Source organism: Lutjanus erythropterus, chromosome 18 (genome assembly GCF_056507025.1).
Source record: "Lutjanus erythropterus isolate fLutEry1 chromosome 18, fLutEry1.hap2, whole genome shotgun sequence".
Taxonomy (NCBI): domain Eukaryota; kingdom Metazoa; phylum Chordata; class Actinopteri; order Lutjaniformes; family Lutjanidae; genus Lutjanus; species Lutjanus erythropterus.
Window position 1 is genome coordinate 35113835 of NC_139334.1, and position 19144 is coordinate 35132978.

The following is a 19144-nucleotide window of genomic DNA, read 5'->3' on the forward strand; positions in this document are numbered from 1 at the left end:
TATTAAACATTTTCTCAAATATATCAAGCATTATCACCACTTATAACCACTGTCATCTGACTTGATTTACAGATGATCATTTTCTGCTTGATGTTTGACTTAAACCTGAACATGTCCATATGATGGCAGTTGCACCTGTAGTGAATTGTTACAAATAAGCAAAAACCAAATCTGTCTGTGTGCAGTCTGTTTAGGCTAATCTGCCATATATCTTCAAATTTGGCAAAGCTCTGACGTAATTGGTTCTTTTATCTGTGCTTTTAACATTTTCTTGTAACTTATTATGATGTTGCTTTTTGGTCAAGCAAAGTCAGGGCTCTACTACGGTATCATGGCATCATGGTATAGTCAAAATCTAACTCTAAAATGAATTCTAATCAGTTACTTGCACACATTTCAAAACAGCTGCTTTGTTAAATGTACCACACTGTGGCACAGACATGAATAATTTCTCTTCTGTTATGACTGAGTTTATCATTTCATCAGTGTGTTTTGACAACATGAGTGTGTGAGCTCAGCTAAGTGGGCCTATTGTGTCATTAGGGAGTTATCACTGTGCTGTTGTTGAAACATCTGGATTGCACAATATCTGAGGTTACATGACAAATGGCTGGGTGCTTGTGGCTTTATTCTAATGTAAGCTGCTTTGCTCAGCAAATAGTTTGCTCTTTAATTAGATAGGTAAATATAAGTATTAGGGCTGCAACTAATTATTATTTTCATTGTTGATTAATCTATTGATTATTTTCTTGATAAATCGATTGTTTGGTCTATAAATTGTCAGCAATTGAAGAACAATGTTGATCAGTGTTTCCCTAAGCTGAAGATGACATCCTCAGATGACGATTATCAAAATAGTCTGTGATTAATTTAATAATCAGTTAATAATCAATTATGCGATTAATTGTTGTAGCTCTAATAAGTATGAAGGGAAAAGAAAAAACAAACATAAAATGATCTTAAACATGAGCCAGTTCACTGTTTCAAAGTTGCAATAAATCATTTATCTATCCCTATTCACCTGTAATAAGAACATGCTCATGTGAACACAGTTCAAACATTTTCATACAGTATGTAGTCTGTAGCCTAATTCTTCTTCATGTGTTTCACTGAACCCAGTCGGATAGAGTGGGTGTGGCTCCACTGGAGCGAGTACCTGAAGGCCTACGAGGAGTTCGAGCTGTGGCTGACGAAGCAGCAGCGCAGTCTGGACGTCAGGGTGGAGCTCCAGCTCGGGGTGAAGGAGAAGCTCTGGCAGGTGGACCAGCAGAGAGTGGTGGTGAGCGACATCCACAGCCAGGCCACCCTACTGGAGAGGCTGCTGGACGAGGCGGCCGCGCTACACAACAGAACCCAGGACCCCAGCGTGGAGCCCCAGGCCCAGGAGAGACTGCAGGAGGCCTACAACGATGTCAGGGACAGAGCTGAGGTGAGGACACTCTGCACTGCTGCACTGTTCAACTCCAGCATGTTACATACATACATATTTCTTATACTCTGAGCCATTCAAACAGGCGTGTGAGCGATGTGGCCTTTAGGAACTTCGGTATGCTGTATTTTTGTTTTTTTTTTTCAGTCCTAACTCATCTTATTCAAACTGAATTTCTACTCTGTAGACTTCATTTTCCATAATCAAGATGAGGTGGTTTTGTTTTCCTGGGTTAAGGTCATACTGTTTTAAACATCAGACATCAAAAACACAACTGCTGGCTCATGCATGAGTCAGGGTCTGAGAAAAGCTGAAACTAGTTGAAAGAATTTTTCACATATCACTGCATCAGGACAGAATATGTGGACTACACAGATCTTATTGCCAAGTTATAACAACTGACTTATTTGTCACAAACCAGTTGCTTACTAATATATGATAATGTGACATGAATGACTTTGAGGGCCAGAACAAGCCAAATACCACACTCAGCAATGTGGACTGTCTGCCAAACTCTTAGATAACATCAGAATATTTTGCTGTTTTTTTTCTCTTACACAGACAAGAGTCTCCTTTTCATGCCTCATCATCGGTAACTCTAACTGGTGGTTTACTTGTGACTGCAGCAGTTGTCGCTCAAAAGTTAAAGGAGACGTATTATGCTAGTTTTTGGGTTCTTGTTTTTATTTTGGGGTTCTAATAGGATAGGTTTACAGGCTTTAATGTTCATAAAAATCATTATTTTTCTTGTTCTGGCAATTTTTGTAGCTCCTTTTCTGCTCTGATTGATCAACTCCCTGCTCAGGAGAGCAGGCACTGTCCTCTGTGATTTATTAGGTGTTCAGTGGGTGGGACGTTCACCTATCTAGAGGCTGTAAGAAGCCCTTTGTGACATCTTAACAGAAGGCAAATCTGACTGGTGTTTTAGAACACACATTTTCTGAAAAGTTGAGCAAGCAAAAAAGAGAGAGAAGATGGGCCTATAGAGACACCAGGGATGCATATTTTTGTTGAAAACCCACACAGAGTGTATTTTGTGCAATAAATAACCATTCAGGTCCATGGCCCAGGCACCACACTGGTCACTGAAGGACTCGAAATGAAGCGACCTGCACTGGAAACCATCATCAAAACCAAACTAGACCAAACAACTCTTTACAGACCCTGAACAGGACGCGTGTGAACAGGAGACCCACCCCTATACTTATGCTAACTACAAGTGTTGACGCAAACTAGCTAACTCAGCCCTTATCTTCATGCAATTAGTGATGGGGGTATTTATCCAAACCAAACCAGCAGAGTGAAGAAAGCAAGCAGGAAGCTGGTGACAGAGATGCTCCTGAGCTAAGAGCTCTACCCACTTTCACTGCTGCTTAAATTAAACACCACAAGTCCCATCGAAGAAGCTGGAACCAGACGCAATCAAGATTGACATTTTTGCTTGATAAATAACTTATAATGATAGATTGATTATCAGAATTGGTGTTGAATAATTTTCAAATCCATTGATTAACTGACTAATCATTCCAGTACCATTTTCAGGTTTGCTGCTAAGTTTGTTAGCCCACTGTTGACACATCTCTGTGCATTATACACTCTAAACAGCCTTTATGGACAAACTACATTTGTAGGGCTTTGCTGCTCTGTGAAGGAAACCCACTACCTGACGTTGGTGGAGGAAAAACTGCTGTTCCCGCCCGGTTTCGAACCGAGGACCTTTCGCGTGTTAGGCGAACGTGATAACCACTACACTACGGGAACTGGCTGACAGCTGCTCTGCCCCCACCGCCCTGCAGAGTCTGCAAACATGATCTCAGAGCACACATTGAGAAATCTTTGCTGAGGGGAAGCTGCAGCTGACACAGTTTAAACGTGAGGGGAAAGTGAAGGGAAGCGCTTCGAAACTGTGATTAATGTTCACCAAGTCACCTTTGAGCTGCTCCAGTTTTCTAACCTCTGAACCAGATCAAAGTCAGGCAGTCACTGTGGCCTGTGCCCGGGTACTGCAGCGCTACAACAGCACACTCACAGCGTCTGCTCTGGGAAAGAAAGATGACACTTCACACATATGCCATCTGCAGACTCTTTGGGTTCCAACAAGGGCTCCAGATAGGCTCACACACTTCACCACAGTGCATTGTACTGTTTTGTATCCCCTCCAAGTGCCAATCAAGTACAGCATGCTACAGTATATATAGCAGCTTTGTTCAGATCCAGAGACCAACTAGATCTCCTGTGCTGAAATAGTACCTGGTCGACAGTTAGTTGGAGTTAATTTGGTTTTACATGACTTGATTGAGGAGTATGCACCATGTGAACACCAAAGAAAGTAAGTTCTTAGTTCTTAAAAGTAGATTGTGACCACTTCTGTTTTTCAAATACCAATTCAAATCTACACTTAATCAAATTTACATGCTGTGTGCCCAGAACATTAAGGGTCCTGGGGCAGTAGGTTATGTAGGAGATGCTTTTGTAGGGGCAATACAGTTATATTGTTGTGCATACATTAAGTATTTAGGATTTATTGTAGAAACACATATCACCTATGTTAGAAATATACTTGTAGGCATTGGAAAATGAAGATGTGGAGTCTGGATTAAAGAGCAGCAGACCCTGTGACTATCAACAACGATCAGCAGTTGGCATTTCAAACATGCAGTCAGATCAGCTGGATCCAACACCACAGGTGAGCAGCCCAGGAGGACTGCAGGAAAGCAGAGAGGAGCCATGCTAGAGCTGGGACTTAAGGCTGCTCCTGGATAATGTCTAGTCAGGAAAATGAAACAGACGAAAGGGGACTCAGACTGGACGAACAACGGGAGAGCAGAGACTGTTCACACAGACAGACCTGCTCCACAGCATTCTGGATCGAGCTGCTGAACCTGAGGGGCAGGCTGACAGGACACAACACACAACACACAAGACTGGCAGGATGAGGGAAGGAGGAGTCTCTACATTAGTGATAGATTGTGTGTCAACACAGTCAAAGTACGCAAATTCAACAACTGCACCACAGAATTATTTCCTGGGTCTACACGAAACTCTGTATATATCTCTCTATATATATTTGTTTTGTTTTATATTTTCATAATATTCGATTCTGAATTTTATTAATGAGTGTAATATTTTGTGTGTATTATAGAGGAACTGCAACTCTGTTTTGTTTTACACCCCTGTGTTGTATAATGATAACAAATGTCCTTGAATAAACTTCAAGTAGGGGTAGAAAAGACTGAATGATTGAGATGAAATAAAATAAAATGAAATAAATAAATAACTAGATATATAAACTAGATACACCTTTCACTTATCAAGAAATATGATACCAGATAATTGCACATATGTTTTAGTACACACAGTGTGTGGCATAATTATTGTACCATATACGTACAAATAAATATTGTGTGTGATAGTGTATACATAGTGTATATTACTATATGTACTATATATAGTAAGATATATGTATTTATAATGTGCATACATGTGTATCAGGCTTGGTGAGTAATGGATTACATGTAACTGAATTACATAATTAAGCTACAAAAAGGTAACTATTTCATTACAGTTACAAAAAAAAGTGTAATGTTTGAATGTTTTACCACCATGTGTGTACCACTCCACACTGATTTTGTATAATGTTTTGTATATAATGCAGCTTGAACAAGTATTTATGTCAGTGATCAGGGTCCTCTTGTACAAGTCTGGATAGAGCCTTGCAGCCAGTGTGTGACAGCTCGGTTTACGCGAGACAGAAGAGACGGTACATGCGTTTGTGGTTTGTGTGAACGTGCACATAGATCAGTTGCTAGAATGTGTGCTGAACAATACTTTAAAAGCCAGAAGAAGACGAGACAGTCAAATAAAAAAAAAAACTGAACAAACACTCAAAGAAAGAAAATGAAGTGAAAGCATGTTGATCCTCTTGAGTGGAACAAAAGAGAATTCATCTGCTGGAATCAGGAAGAGCTTCTTTGTAACAGGAAGCACACGGCTGGAGAAACACTTGCAGTTGCAACAGCAGTGGCTTGAAATTGAGTCATTTTATTATACTCTCTTTCTGCACACACACACGTATACACACCTCCACATAGAACCAGTATGTTTTGTGGATGAAGTGTAAGACCATGTTTTGTGAAGGATCAGTGGGGACAGGAATTGTCCGTGTGGTCAAAAAGCTGAAATGGAGATGATGGTGTGGGGGTGGCTGTATGTTTGAGACGAGTGTGTTGGTGGGATTTGCATTATATTTGATGTCGGGTAAAATTTTCAATCCAAGTAAGCAGCAGACAGTATGTGCCCACAAACCAGTGAGCCTTAATTTACATGAAGAGCGACGATTTCAAATTTAAATTTGTTTATTTGTGTAGTTTACTCATTGTTTGAGCGAATCCCTCAACCATACAACTGTACACAAGTTTGAGGTTAATGAAAAACGTGCTGATATTATTATTCTGTGCATCTTAAATCAGATGCAGACACTGCAAAGAGAGACAGTGATTTATTGTTTACTGAATTCCAGATGGTAATAATTAACATTCAGAGTAAAGATACTGTTGCAACATAAACAGATTAACACCGGCTGCTTTTCTCCTCTGTGAGTCTCACAATGATGCTGCTTTTTCTCTTCCTTTCTCAGACAATTCTTTCAAATGTCAGGCAGATTTAACTACACATCCGTGCGTCAGTCTTAAAGGGATAGTTTAGATTTTTTGAAGTGTGGTTGCATTATCCATGGATCGGTGTATTATCTACGGTAGATGGCACTTGACACACTCCCAGTTGGGGGAAGCATCAAGAACACCAGTGGATGAATGTTCTCACTCAGCCTCTCACTCAGAAGTAAAACACATCAGGTCTGCATGTGTCCCTCTCACCTACAACAATAATGGATTAAGAAATGCTTATTAAAGTAAGCTAACAACAGTGACTATCTGACCAATGAGAATTTGGTCAGACAAGAGCATAACGGCCAACCGCCCAGACGGTGTCAGCCCAACATCACAGACTGTATAGGTTGCAGCTGCTTTGGTAGTGGGCCAATCACACATCACAAAAAACTGAATGCTTTGGTGATTGGATGCAACAGCCACTTCCTCTAAATCTGATTTTAAAATAGGCTCAAATACAGGTATCGTTTGAGGATTCAATGCTTCTTAGTACTTACTTCAGCTGATACCTTAAAGTTATTGAGCTCTTACACCCAGCCCTAGTTGTTTGTCTACCACTGTATTGAACAGATAGTTTGTTAGTGTTATTGTGTGACTTGTTTTAAAGGGTTAGTTTGGATTAACCAGAGTCACACAACAGATCGAGGCAGTGGTAGCCCAGCGACTCTTTGTTCTGTGAGGTATAATTCATTTTTCTGTCTGAGGAGTCTCTTCGGTTTGGAGAGAGCCATGTTTGTCTTATATAACAGCTGTCTGTCTGACAGCAGGGTAAGGTGGTGAAAATATTCTAAATACAATAAAACATGTACATTTAAACTTAGGTGTGTTAAAATATGTTTTGCTGCAGACCCTGTTCATTGTACATTGCTTAGCTTCCTGCACTGGTACTCATGCTGCTTCTCCAAACTGGGAGCTGTCGTCTGCCGAAGGTAATACACTGACTGTGGAGACGTACCTCATACAACCATACTTAAAATAATCCAAACTATCTGTTTAATCTACATCATGTGTTCACTTGAACACACCATCTGCTGGCAAAGCTGTTTTTCTGATTCCAAATGTTAAAGTTGTGATTTATATAATGCAGTGTTTTATAGGATAATGTTTCCTGGATCACCTCCCACCTGTGAACTGGCTCTTTTTGTTAGTCCGTGTTCTTGTTTATAATTTCAACTTGCTCTCAAGAATCGTGTAGTTGAAGTCAGACACAAGAGAGTCTCACAGGAGAATACAAATTCACATTCAGGTTCCTCGCTCAGATACCCAAATGTGAAGTCTGTGATGTCTGCTGATAGATGTTCATTCATTTTGAACAGTGCCATGCTAAAAATTACAACAATGTGTGTCTCCTGCTGCGTTAGGAGCGTCTGTCTCTGCTTCAGAAGATCGCTGAGGAGCACCAGACGTACCAAGGCTGCGTTCAGAGGTTCCAGTCCTGGCTGCTGTCAAAAACCAAGGAGCTAACTGATCTGATGGAGAGGGAGGATACCGCTGAGAACAAGCTCAAAGCCTTACAAGTGAGACTCACTGAAAGTGAATTACGGAGCTGCTGTTTGATGTCGCCATGTTTAGACTCTCAAAACCTGTCACTGTTATTTTCAGCCATAGAGGGGAGGGGGGTATTCTATCTGGAGTTTGAATAAATATTCTCAGCTGTGTATCATGAAGGTACCAACAAAATGAAAAGTAAATATAATTCTCCTCTCTGTGAAAGGTAAACTGCAGATAATCATTATCAGAGCATAAATGGGTGGATACAATACAATGAGTGTGGTGTCTAGCATTAATGGTAACAGCACGACCTGTCAGGATACAAAGAAATGGAACATTGCCGTATATTCAAACTCAGTGTCTCAGAGGGTTTGTGTCTTTATTTGAGTGTGATATCACCAATCCTAATGGAGTCTGGAGTGTGTCACCAGAGGAGTCATACACTTTTTTAGAGTTTGATTAAAATACTTAAAGGGTAACTTTGATATTTTTCAACCTGGACCCTTTTCTCCCATGTTTTTGAAATATTGAGGAAGAGCGAAGCAGCCAACAGAATCGAAACTGAGCTGCAATGTAATCCCTCCAGACAACTGTAAGTGCACCCAGTAGATTGTTAAGTGTCTACCGATGTTGGGCAAGTCAGTAATAATACTTTACTTATTACTTGTTATCCAAAGTGATTAATTACATTTCTAGGTATATTAGTTTAGTACCTTGTTGGCAGCCTTGTTGCACTCTAAAGTTGAACTGCTAATCCAGTGAACTGTTAACACCCAGTACACTTTTGTTGTTCTCTGTCCAGATGTTGGCTGTGGTGGAAATAAAGGAGCCAAACAAACTCAAAATAATGACAATACTTCCACCTGTGAAAGTATGACTCTCTTCCTCTCCCTCATCCTCTAGCATTTTGGCTGCAGCTGATGTGAGCGGCCTTGACTTACCATACTTGCATGTCATCATAAGGGGGGTCAAAAAGTAACTTGGCAACCCAGAGATACTCGGATAAGTAACTATTATATCTTGTGGAAATTGTAATCCTTACACTACATGTTACTGGGTAAAATAATAATACTCTTTTGACAATGTTGTGGAAACAGAGAGACACCCTTTTTGTTAAAGAATGAGATTTATTTTGTTTGATCAAAAGAAACAGTCACTATATCACTCTGTTCAAAGCAACTAGACTCCATTGACAAAAACAATAATTTTACCTCTGGACTCCGCTGCCTCCATTGATTAGTTTACTTGTGTTATTGCGTAACTTGTGGTGTTTTAAAGGGTTGAAAACCAACTAACAGCAATAAACCAGAGAGGTAAAATGACCAATTTTGTCAGTGGAGTCTGGTTGCCTTGATACATCGGCTGGGTGCAGTTGTCTCATTCAGTACTGGACCAATTTCAAAACATGTCGTTCCCATTAGTCAGTTAGACAAAAAATACATGGGAAAAGGTTAAAAAATAATGAAGCTGCCCTTTAAAGCTAATATTTATAGATTTAGCAAAAAAAAAAAGTTAAATTTAAAAGCCAATTGCATTTTGGTAAATTACTGAGAGTGGAAGAAGTTGTGCTGCTGGAAAATCCCATTTTACAGTGACATTAAGTTTCTGGTTCCTAGCAGACTTTTTAATTTGAAACATTTGAAACTTAACCACACTTAAAAAATGACAAAGTATAAAAAGTAAAAAGCAGCTGGAAGTAATTTGTAAGAGAGAACAGTATTTTCTGTTCAAAAAGAAAGTGAGAGCAGCAGAGTGGTGAGTATGGCATGACTCTGTAGTTGTACTGAGGTGATTAGTGTATGTAGTGAATTTACCATGGGACCTTATATACTACAGGTAATTCCACTTATTGTTGTTTTTACTTGACCTTTATTAGTGACTGGCCTTTATTTCAGTTGTCACAAGTATTTCATGTTATGAAGAAATACTTATGATTTGAAACCAGGTTGTAAATTGTTTTTCCAACTGTAATTTTGTAATGCAAGCTAGCACTTTGTAATCAGTATTGTCAAAAATATCAACTTATTGATACATATCAATTATGAATAATTGAAATTATTCCAACACTAATTTTCTGCAGTATCAATATACTGGTATTATCTGTGCTTTCTCGCTTTCTCTGACAGCAAATTGACACTATTAATTTTATTTTTTTAAGATTAGTTATTAGATCATCTAGTTATTTTGAAAGGTCTGTTGTAAGGGAAAATGATTGTGGGATAAGGGTTTATCATTGTGTCTTGACTTTTAATAAAAATGTACGTTATTATTGTTTTTGCCCTTTTGTTGTCTCAGGCTTTCCAAATATCCAAATTGTAAATTCCAGTATCGTGACAGCACTGACTGTAATGTTTCTGCCCTGTGTCAGGCTCTGGACGACACTGTGGCTGGCGAGGAGAAGACCCTGCAGCATATTGAGAACATTGCGGAGGCGGTGAGGGGTAACACCTCTCCTGCGGGGGCAGAGGCGGTGGTGGAGGAGGCCGAGGAGTTGAGACTGGGCTGGCAGAGGCTGAGGCAGGGTCTGTGTGAGGCTGAGGAGGGCCTGCGCTCCAGCTTGGACTCCCACAGTCAGTACGTGACCAGGTGCCAGCGGCTCGGGGAGGGCATCAACCGCCTCAGGTTGTTGATGCAGGGCCTGGACCAGGAACTGGTGGATACCCGTGAGACTGGGGACCACACCGAAGAGCAGATGGTGGGCCAGTGGACGAAATATGTGGTAGGCTTTTTAAATATGTTAGTATTATTATTAAGTTCAGTGGAAATGTAGTCTAGATACAGGAAAGTCATCTGACACCGTGGTCCTGGATGGATATTCAAGTGAATCTTCTGAAATTTGAGAACAGAAAATCACTGAACAGATGGTGAAGTTCTCAGTTCTCAGTTCAGGATATACAGGATATATCAGGCGAGTGTAAATGTAAACAAGATGTGACTTCAAACGAGAGCGTGTGGGATTTCTGTTCATGTGGACATCCAGTCAGTGTTGATCATAAATGCATTCAGCTGGAGCATGAAATAGCTAAATTCCTCGGTGCTGCTATATTGACAAAGAAAGCTGACTTTTCCTGCGGCAAAATGTATTGTTCTTCTTGCATCTAGTCATTTCACAGTGAGGTCACAGTGATGTCACTGCAGGCTATTTCAACTCAGATTTCCACTTTTCTCCTCTGGGTAGCCAGGGGCTGTGCTGGACGAGTATTTTTGTTACTTAACACTATGTTTTAGCCATCAAAGTAATAGCTGTAGGCTATAGTGGTGATAATACAGCAACATGGGCAGCATCCTAGTACATGCTGCGTAGCTCCACAAGCAGGAAAAGTCTGTTTTTTTAGTCACACATTGAGGAATTTATTACTTAAATTGACTACATATATTATCAACACATCCACATAAAAAGTGCCAAATATTCCATTAAACTAAATATAGGAAATTCAAGATGGGGGATCATGTCCTTCCTCTGGAGTGCTGCTCAGCATCATTGCAGGCACTGGAGACGAGGGACGCACAGATCGACTGGCCAGAGACTGGAACTGGCTGGTTTTCTGCGTGACCGGCCATGAGCAGTGACTGACCAGTCAGTCTCACATATTCTGTACAGATCGTATTCACACAAATGCTCTCCACTGGTCACTTCATGCGCAGCAACACACACTCAGATACATGCTGGCATGAAGTCAGCATCAGCAATAGATTCCAGGAACAGGATAAAGAGAAGATAGACAGTGTACAAGGTGAGGTCTTTGAGCTAACGTTAGCTAGCAGCAGACCGCTGTCCACAGACTGACTCATCTCACCTCCTGTTCTGACTGAAGAAGAAACAACCTGTGTTGATGTGTCTCCTTAAACATTCTCTCATCCAGATTCATTTAACTTCTCTTGCTTCTACTGCAAAGTTTTACTGCAGTAAACTGTTGCACCGTGTCGGTCCCCAGTTTGTTTACATCAGCGTCCATGAGATCATGTGAAATCACATTTCCTACGAGATCCCATGAGATCATGCTCCTCTCTGGTACATAATCTTAATATAATAATATAATGAGGCCTTACTGTAACCTGGAGCACTTTTGAAGAAAATGTTAGTTATTTATAGTCAGTGTTTTATTATGAACATCCAATTTTACATTAAAGAAAAGTTACAGAAATGTTTGTGTAGTCTGTCAATTATAGTTCTTAGAAAGACTGAAAATTGGAATCCGCCAGATGTGGAAGTGGAAGGTCAGACCCTTAAATGAACTGGAAATTGGAATCGGTTGGTGCATCTCTCCTGGAGGGCAGAACGTACATCACAGCACTACTAATATTATATTAGGGTTGGAAAATACAATTATTTTCATAGTTGGTTAATTGGTTGGTTATTTTCTCAATTAATTAATTGATAGTTGTTTATAAGATTGGGTTGTTAAGTACAACTGGTAGGGTAAGGCAGTTTGACATATTTACTGCGAGATAATCAGCGGGTTTACATGCCCGGACCAGATAATCCAGGTTACACCTATAATCAGAGAATACATGAATATTCTCTTTAGTTGTCTGGTTATTGTAAATCCTTGTGTGCACACAGCAGACTGATTTCTCCTCTACCCTCAACCGTATTTTGGAGGCATGAATTTCTTTTTTTAACAGCCGGATGTTTTGGAACTATTTTAAACATGAGAATCTGTCAGTGGTGTATAATTATGTCTCCTTTCATCCAGCCATTCATTTGTCACTTTCCCTGCCTGCGGTCTCTTTGTCTCAGGCACGTGCTCACATGTAAAACAACTATTTGAATCCTGGTTACCTGTGTACATGACCAAGACATCTGCATGCTCCAGGAGAAATCTACCTACGGAAACCAAGTTTCCAAATTCTTCATACCACAGTATCTTTATCTTTAAAGGGACAGTTCACCCCAAAATTGAAAATAAATATTTTTCCTCCTGGCCTGTAATGCTATAAATCATCTATACTGCTGCAGTGTAGTGTGAGTTGCAGAGTTGTGGAGATATCAGCCAGCTAATGGTATTAGATGGCACTAGTCCTATAGTGTTCAAAGTGCCAGAAAATTAACTTGAAACTCCACAGCAAGTCACAAGTCATGAACCAGTTAGTGTAGGATCTCCTTTGTTTCTGCATAGAATCTACTAAAACTACTTTGTTTCTACTAGAAAGAATGTATTTTCTACATTGAACTGCTCACAACAAGGTCTATGGATTATCTGTTGTAACAGGGTCATGAGTTCTGAGAAGAGACACTGGTTTTGAATTTTAATGTGTGATAAAACGTAGTTTTTATTGCTTTGAGCACCACAAGCTAGAGCTAAAAAGCACTACAGGCTGTTTGAGACCTTGGTTTAAATTTTAATTGCAGTAATGTTTTATATTAAACTTTCATGACTAAAAAAACAACAATTAGATTCAAAGTTTGTGAAAACCAAAGATCCTAAATGACTGTTTATTTGAAGTTGACAGTCAGTAACTTCTTTCTTTCATCAGACCCTTGAGGGTGAGGTTTGATCAGATTTGACTGATAGTTTTTGAAACATGGGCAAACAACACATCAACTGTCATTAAAATCAGAGTCAAATATTTGTGAAACTCAGAATGATGCATGAAAATAGGCCCTGCCACTTGAAACCATAGAGAAGTCGGGCACTGATAAACACATTAAAATGATTATGTTATGACTTTTGTGGTGATCTGTACCAAACAAAGATATTTTTTTATCAGTGCTGTAAAATATATATAATGTGTAGACCAGGACATCTCTGCAACATGACAGTATTTTCTTTAAAATGATATTCTGACACACGTTTAACAAATGTTGTGCTTCCTCCAATTTGAAAATTGCAGCAGACCATTTTTGGTTTCTATAAGATAAAGATGAATTTTTCAGCCTGGTGAGAAGAGCTCAGACAAAACCAAAAACAGACAAACGTTCATGTTCGACCCCACTGCTCATAAGAAGCTGATGTAGGAAATTGGTTTTCAGGGCCTCTAAATGTTATTATACAATTATACAGTTATTACCTTTTATTGATACTTGACTTTCACAACTAATAATAAACCATAGTTTTTCGATTCTTTTCAGAATTTTTAGAAAAATGGTCTGTTTAAAAAGTGCAGTTTAATTTTACCAATCTGGCCAGACATTTTATTCTAAATTCAGTGTTTGACAGTTTTGATAGTCGGTGCTATGGACACATTTCAGTTGGTTTGGGAAAAAAAATAATTGAGGTTTGATACCCAGCCGTGAGTTTGAGTTCTTTTTGCTTCAACATTGCCAATTTCACTCCACTCCTTCCCAGCATACCAAAATATTTTGTAGTCCATCTGTCCTCCCCCATCTCTTCTATTTTTTCCTTCTATTCCATTCTTCTCTGTGGTTGCACACCCTCATTTTGCTTCTTTTTTTTTTTTGCTGTTGTTGTTGTGGGTGACATTGTGATGCCTTGTCTTGATACCTTTCTTCCAACACAAACATCATTCCTGCTCTCGCCCCTCTTAGAGGTGATAAAATCTACGTGCCCTGACATGATGACTCTTGGCTGGATTCTTTATCTCCATCAGAGTGTATTTTACAACCTATTTCACATGCCTGACACACTGGAAGAGAATCCTGCAGCTCTGTCACTGAGGCTGTTTTATCACTTTGAGTGCCTCAGAGAGGTGTGGTAGAGTCAGTCCGATTATCATTTCTATCTGGCTGCCTCTCACTGTGACATTCATCCACCTCTTTGTCTGTCAGATCCCTGCAGGCTGTAGATTAATAAGCACTCCTTTACCGGTGAACAGCAGATAACTGGCAATAAACGTGACAAGCTTTGCCTGGACAGAATTTATCTTTCATAAATTTGTATATACATGTTTGCAGCATGTGACAGATGAAGGGCAGAGCCAGCAGGAGCCTGTTCACAGAGAATCATCCACAGGAATAGTTCTGTACCTGTGGACCTGTGGAGCGGCTTCTCTAGGGCGTGACTGGAATGCTTAAAGATGTGGTGGACTCATCTGTCTGTCATCTGCTGCAATCGAGACAGGCTGTCACCTCCCTGTGACACACTCTGTTCTCACTTTTAGTTTTAAGACATGGAATGGATTGTAAACAACTTCACTTTATCTACATTGCAAATATGCCGTCGTAGTTGAAATATTTTACCACTTAGAATTTGCACTGACAGGTAATGGAAAGAAATGCCATACAATTATACAACGTACTCCACTAATGGCTCTAACCTTAAAGAAAATGCAGTTTTGTGCTCTTAATAAATAAATGAATTTTAATAATTCATGAGAGCACATTTCAGTTTCTGAAAAGAGGACATCTCAAGCTTTTTGACCTCAGTATATAGAAGAAATATTCACATCTCTGTGTCGAAAGCTGAATGTATACTTAAGTTATGCCATATTTAATAGTTTTAGAGGTCAGCTTACCAAATTTCAGCAGGTCCACCAAGATTGGAATAAGTGAGAGACCTGTGTGTAGGGCACTGATTAGGGCTGCTCACTTCATCACAACTGCAATAAAATGTCAATAATATCCATTGTAATATCCAAATAGTGATTTTTTTTTTAAAAGGAAAAATGTTGGAGAAACAAGATTATAATGAGATGACCTGACCTAAAAATCTTGTTCTTCAGAAGAAAGAAAACATGTTTGTTTGGTACAGACAGACACGTCAGCATGATTTTAAGTTTTTTTTTTTTTTCGGTGAACATGAAAATTTTGATGCAAAACTGATCATTTCCAGTAAACGTTTCGCATATGGTAATCGCAATTTGAGTCAACATAATCGCATTATAATTTTTTTTTTATCAAATCATGCAGCCTTTACACCGATACGGGTGCCTGGAATTTGGTATCTTTACTCTCTCTGTAACAGCAAAAATATAATTTTAGTTGTAAAATTTAAGTCTCAATTTCTCAATTTTAACATTATTTGTTTTAATTATTATTTGAGTTAAAATCCCTCCCTCTCTCCTCTCAAAACCGTCTCCGCAACCTGCAGCCTGTCAGTCTGTCACCGTGGCAACATTGTTGTTTGTGTGGTGGAGGAAACATGTTTTATCCTTCCTGTTATATTGTTGTCATCATTACAACTGCTCACTGTGCTTGCACACTAATATTTCCCTGTTGACAGTACAATTCACAAATATTGGTTTTATACTAAGATTTTGGACATACTAATAAATCTCACACTATTTTAGTGTGCTAAATCGCATGTTGGTAAGAAGATTAAGGATGTAAAAATGCCAAGCCAACCAAGACAGTTATCACAGTAAAAATCCCAGTTATCTCCAACAAAAATTTATCCAACAAGCTAATCGGCTGAAGGTGTTAATGAAGTTGTGGATGCCTCAGTTCCAGTTTTGTTATCTGTGGTGGGTTAAGATACTCTGTATACACACTGACTGCATGTTTGCTGCTCTGGGGAATTGCCTTTGCCAGTCAGTTCATCTCCCTGGGTCTGATCTAGCTGGTAGATATATGGTGGTTTGCTGTTTGCAGGTTGCTGTGGGGGAGCAGCGCCAGATACATGCAGCATGGTCAAAAGACACCAATTTGTCAAACTGACATAGTGGCCAAATAATGTCATGACTTTTTCCTTATAAGCTAGCTCAGTGAAAGAAGGCAGTTGTAAACTGATGAATACATAAGTGTCACAACGCCCACCAAATGACTTGTTTCATTATCATGACTGGGCATGAACACTGCAGCCACGGTGTCCCCCTTTGAAATTTCCATTCTGGACTGGAATAACTGTTTTGTATGTCTGTTTCACATTAACCAGAGTTCAAATTCATGCAGAATTTTTTGCTGAACAACTAAGTGTTTGTTTATGAGTCATAACAAATCATCAATAATCTTGTAGAAGATGTAGATGTTTATAACTGATAAATTGAGCAAAATGTTAATGGAGTTTGGTAGTAGTGAAACAGGCGGTCACTTAACTCATCATCCAGTATGTTATTTCAGAGCAGTTGGCTTTGGTTTTCAGGATATCAGGCTGAACTCTACATTAACAGACAACTGACAGTTATAAACAACTGATCAGCTGACAGCGGAGGACTTGTTGCAACTTCTTATTGTCAATTTACAAGGTTGCACCCTGCACTCCTGCAGCCCTTAATATACAATCTATTGCTCCAAGTCGCTATTTAGACTTCTGTACTCATATTACGCATGATGGATGATACATATTGCACCTTCAAGCTTTGCAGTTCTGGTGCTAATTTCTGGTGCCAAAAATGGCATTTTACATTCTCACTCTTAACCATGGCCACCAGTTCATTGCAGACACTTAATTGTGCTTCCTGTGGCTGAACATGTACAAATCCACACCAATTTAACAACCGAGGTCATGTGATGTGCATGTGTGGACCGAAAACATTACAGGCGGGGTTTTGTTTAAATTTATCTGCACGTCTGGATTAAACTCTTCTCATCTCTGGATCAGCTCTTATGAAGGAAGTCTGGGTGTGTCAGCAGGCAGTGAGTCATCGTGCTGTACAGTGAATTGGACTCTTACTGGGTCATTGATTTAATGAATAGTGACACTGATGAGTCACTGAGCCGAGACAGTTTCTCACTAGATTGAACTATTTTTAAATGAAAATGACATTACAGTGCATTTATTTCCATTGGTTATAATTTATTACACGGGGTTAGTTAATTCATGAAAAGTATAGTGTCCGGTTGTATCAGCAGTTAGATTTGTTATTGAAGTTTGTTTGGGGTGCAGCTCTGCTTTTCATTGGACTCTTTTCACAGATGTCAAAGCAGGCTAATTACTGCTGGAGCTGATAAAAGTCATTATGGGTATGTTTCATTTAGTCGTGTCAATTAGCAGCCACTCACAATAATACTAATAATAACGCTGTTGGTTAGTCATTGTTGATTATCTGCAGCTGTGTCATTCACTCCATGGTGACAGCAGTGATGGCTGCAGTCTGTTTACATGAGACACTCCCAGTACTGTGGAATTGCGCAGGCTGGCTGAGTGGCACATCTAAATGGGACAGAGCCATCACTGCTGTCATTAGTTGCACCTGTGCTGTTCTTGTTATGACAAGTCAAAAATGTCCACTGTGAGAAAGGTCTATTACCTTACAATGCAGAATACAACAAACGTCCACAGAAAGCTGAAAAAGCAGAGAGGAACTGAATAAAGGACGGCGGTGGCAGAGCTCAGGGCGGCTCACAAAACAGTCTGAAAGTACACTTTTTAAAAACTTTTTCTGAAGTTCTCAACTGTGAAGCTGTTCGCTAGTCACAGCGATTGAAACACACCCTGTGCATCTTTTTTTGTTGTTTGCAGTACATAGATGTATTTTATCATCCCACCAAGGAGGTTATGATTTCAGTGCTGTTTGTCTGTCTGTCAGCAGGATTACAGAAAAAATTTCTGTCCCTATTTTCATGAAACTTTGGATGCCTGTGGTGCTGTTTATCCATTTTTGAGATTTGATTGGCTGTAAAGATGTCTGCATTCTCTCCAATGTAATGGAACTAGATGGCACTCGACTTGAGGTGCTCACCAAAAAAAAAAAAAAAAAAAAAAATTAAAATTTCAAAATCAGTGTCTCTTTCCAAAAGTCACGACCTGTTTGCTCAAGATAATCCACAGAGCTTGTTGTGAGCAGTTTCATGTAGGAACTACTTTTTGTCTGAATTACCTTACCATCTACTGGGACTACTTTCTTTGAGCTTTGAGCACCACAAGCGAAGTATCATTTAGCCCCATTATGTTGGAGAGAAGGCAGACATCTCTACAGTTGATATCTCCAAAACTCTGTAACTCACACCAAAAACATTTAGATGGATAAACAGGAGAAAAATGTCTTCTTTTTTAAATAATGGGGTGAACTGAGATTAGGGAATTTTGCTGTGGAGGTCTATTTAAGAGTCTGTGCTTGATTAACATACATGGGGCGGCCAAAATCCTCTATCATGATATAAGTAACTTTAAATTACAATACTGGTATGTATCATGATTCAGTAATAATTATGTAAATTCACTTGAGAGCATCTAAAATAACTACTGTACTATATCACATTTGATTATTTTCTTTTTTTTCTATACAAACAAAAAGAACCGCCTCACATGGGATAACCCTTGAGTTAATAACAAAAGAGTCAAAGCAGTCAAATTAAAAATCTTTCAAAATGAAAGCTTCACGCTTTCAGATGAGAACAATAATTTCAGTCATCTTACAGCAACAATAAAAGTGTGATCTGTCACCCCACAGAAACAGATGTCATTAACCACCCAGCCAAATTTGAATGAAAAAAAATCTAAATCATGAAAAAATGAGTTTTCTCTGCTCTGAAAACCGCTGTCTCAGTGTCGCACGCCACTACGACCTGAAAACCACCTGACACGTGGACGCTCAATCTCGCAGCTCATGTTTGAGTCACTAGAGCCAGAGGACAGTGACAGGATGGCACCGAGCCGTGTTTCAGGTCCACCCAACAATTTTAAACAGAACAGCAACGGTGAACAGTTTAATGGACCAACTCCAGCATTCAGTACTATATTAGTATTTTCTAACATGTATAATGTGTTGAGAAAGA

General features: G+C 39.4%; 1 protein-coding gene and 1 non-coding gene across 2 annotated transcripts in view; one reads left to right on the forward strand and one right to left on the reverse strand.

Annotated features, from left to right (window-relative positions):
* syne3 (spectrin repeat containing, nuclear envelope family member 3) overlaps positions 1-19144 on the forward strand; it is an 80535-nt gene that overhangs the window by 16166 nt on the left and 45225 nt on the right. The window contains exons 4-6 of the mRNA XM_084742190.1: positions 1120-1429; positions 7458-7613; positions 9956-10306. Coding sequence (XP_084598316.1) covers positions 1120-1429; positions 7458-7613; positions 9956-10306 — 817 coding nt within the window. The remainder of the gene's footprint in view (positions 1-1119; positions 1430-7457; positions 7614-9955; positions 10307-19144) is intronic.
* Positions 3118-3190, reverse strand: trnav-aac (transfer RNA valine (anticodon AAC)). Its single transcript has one exon. It is a non-coding gene; the product is annotated as a tRNA-Val (tRNA).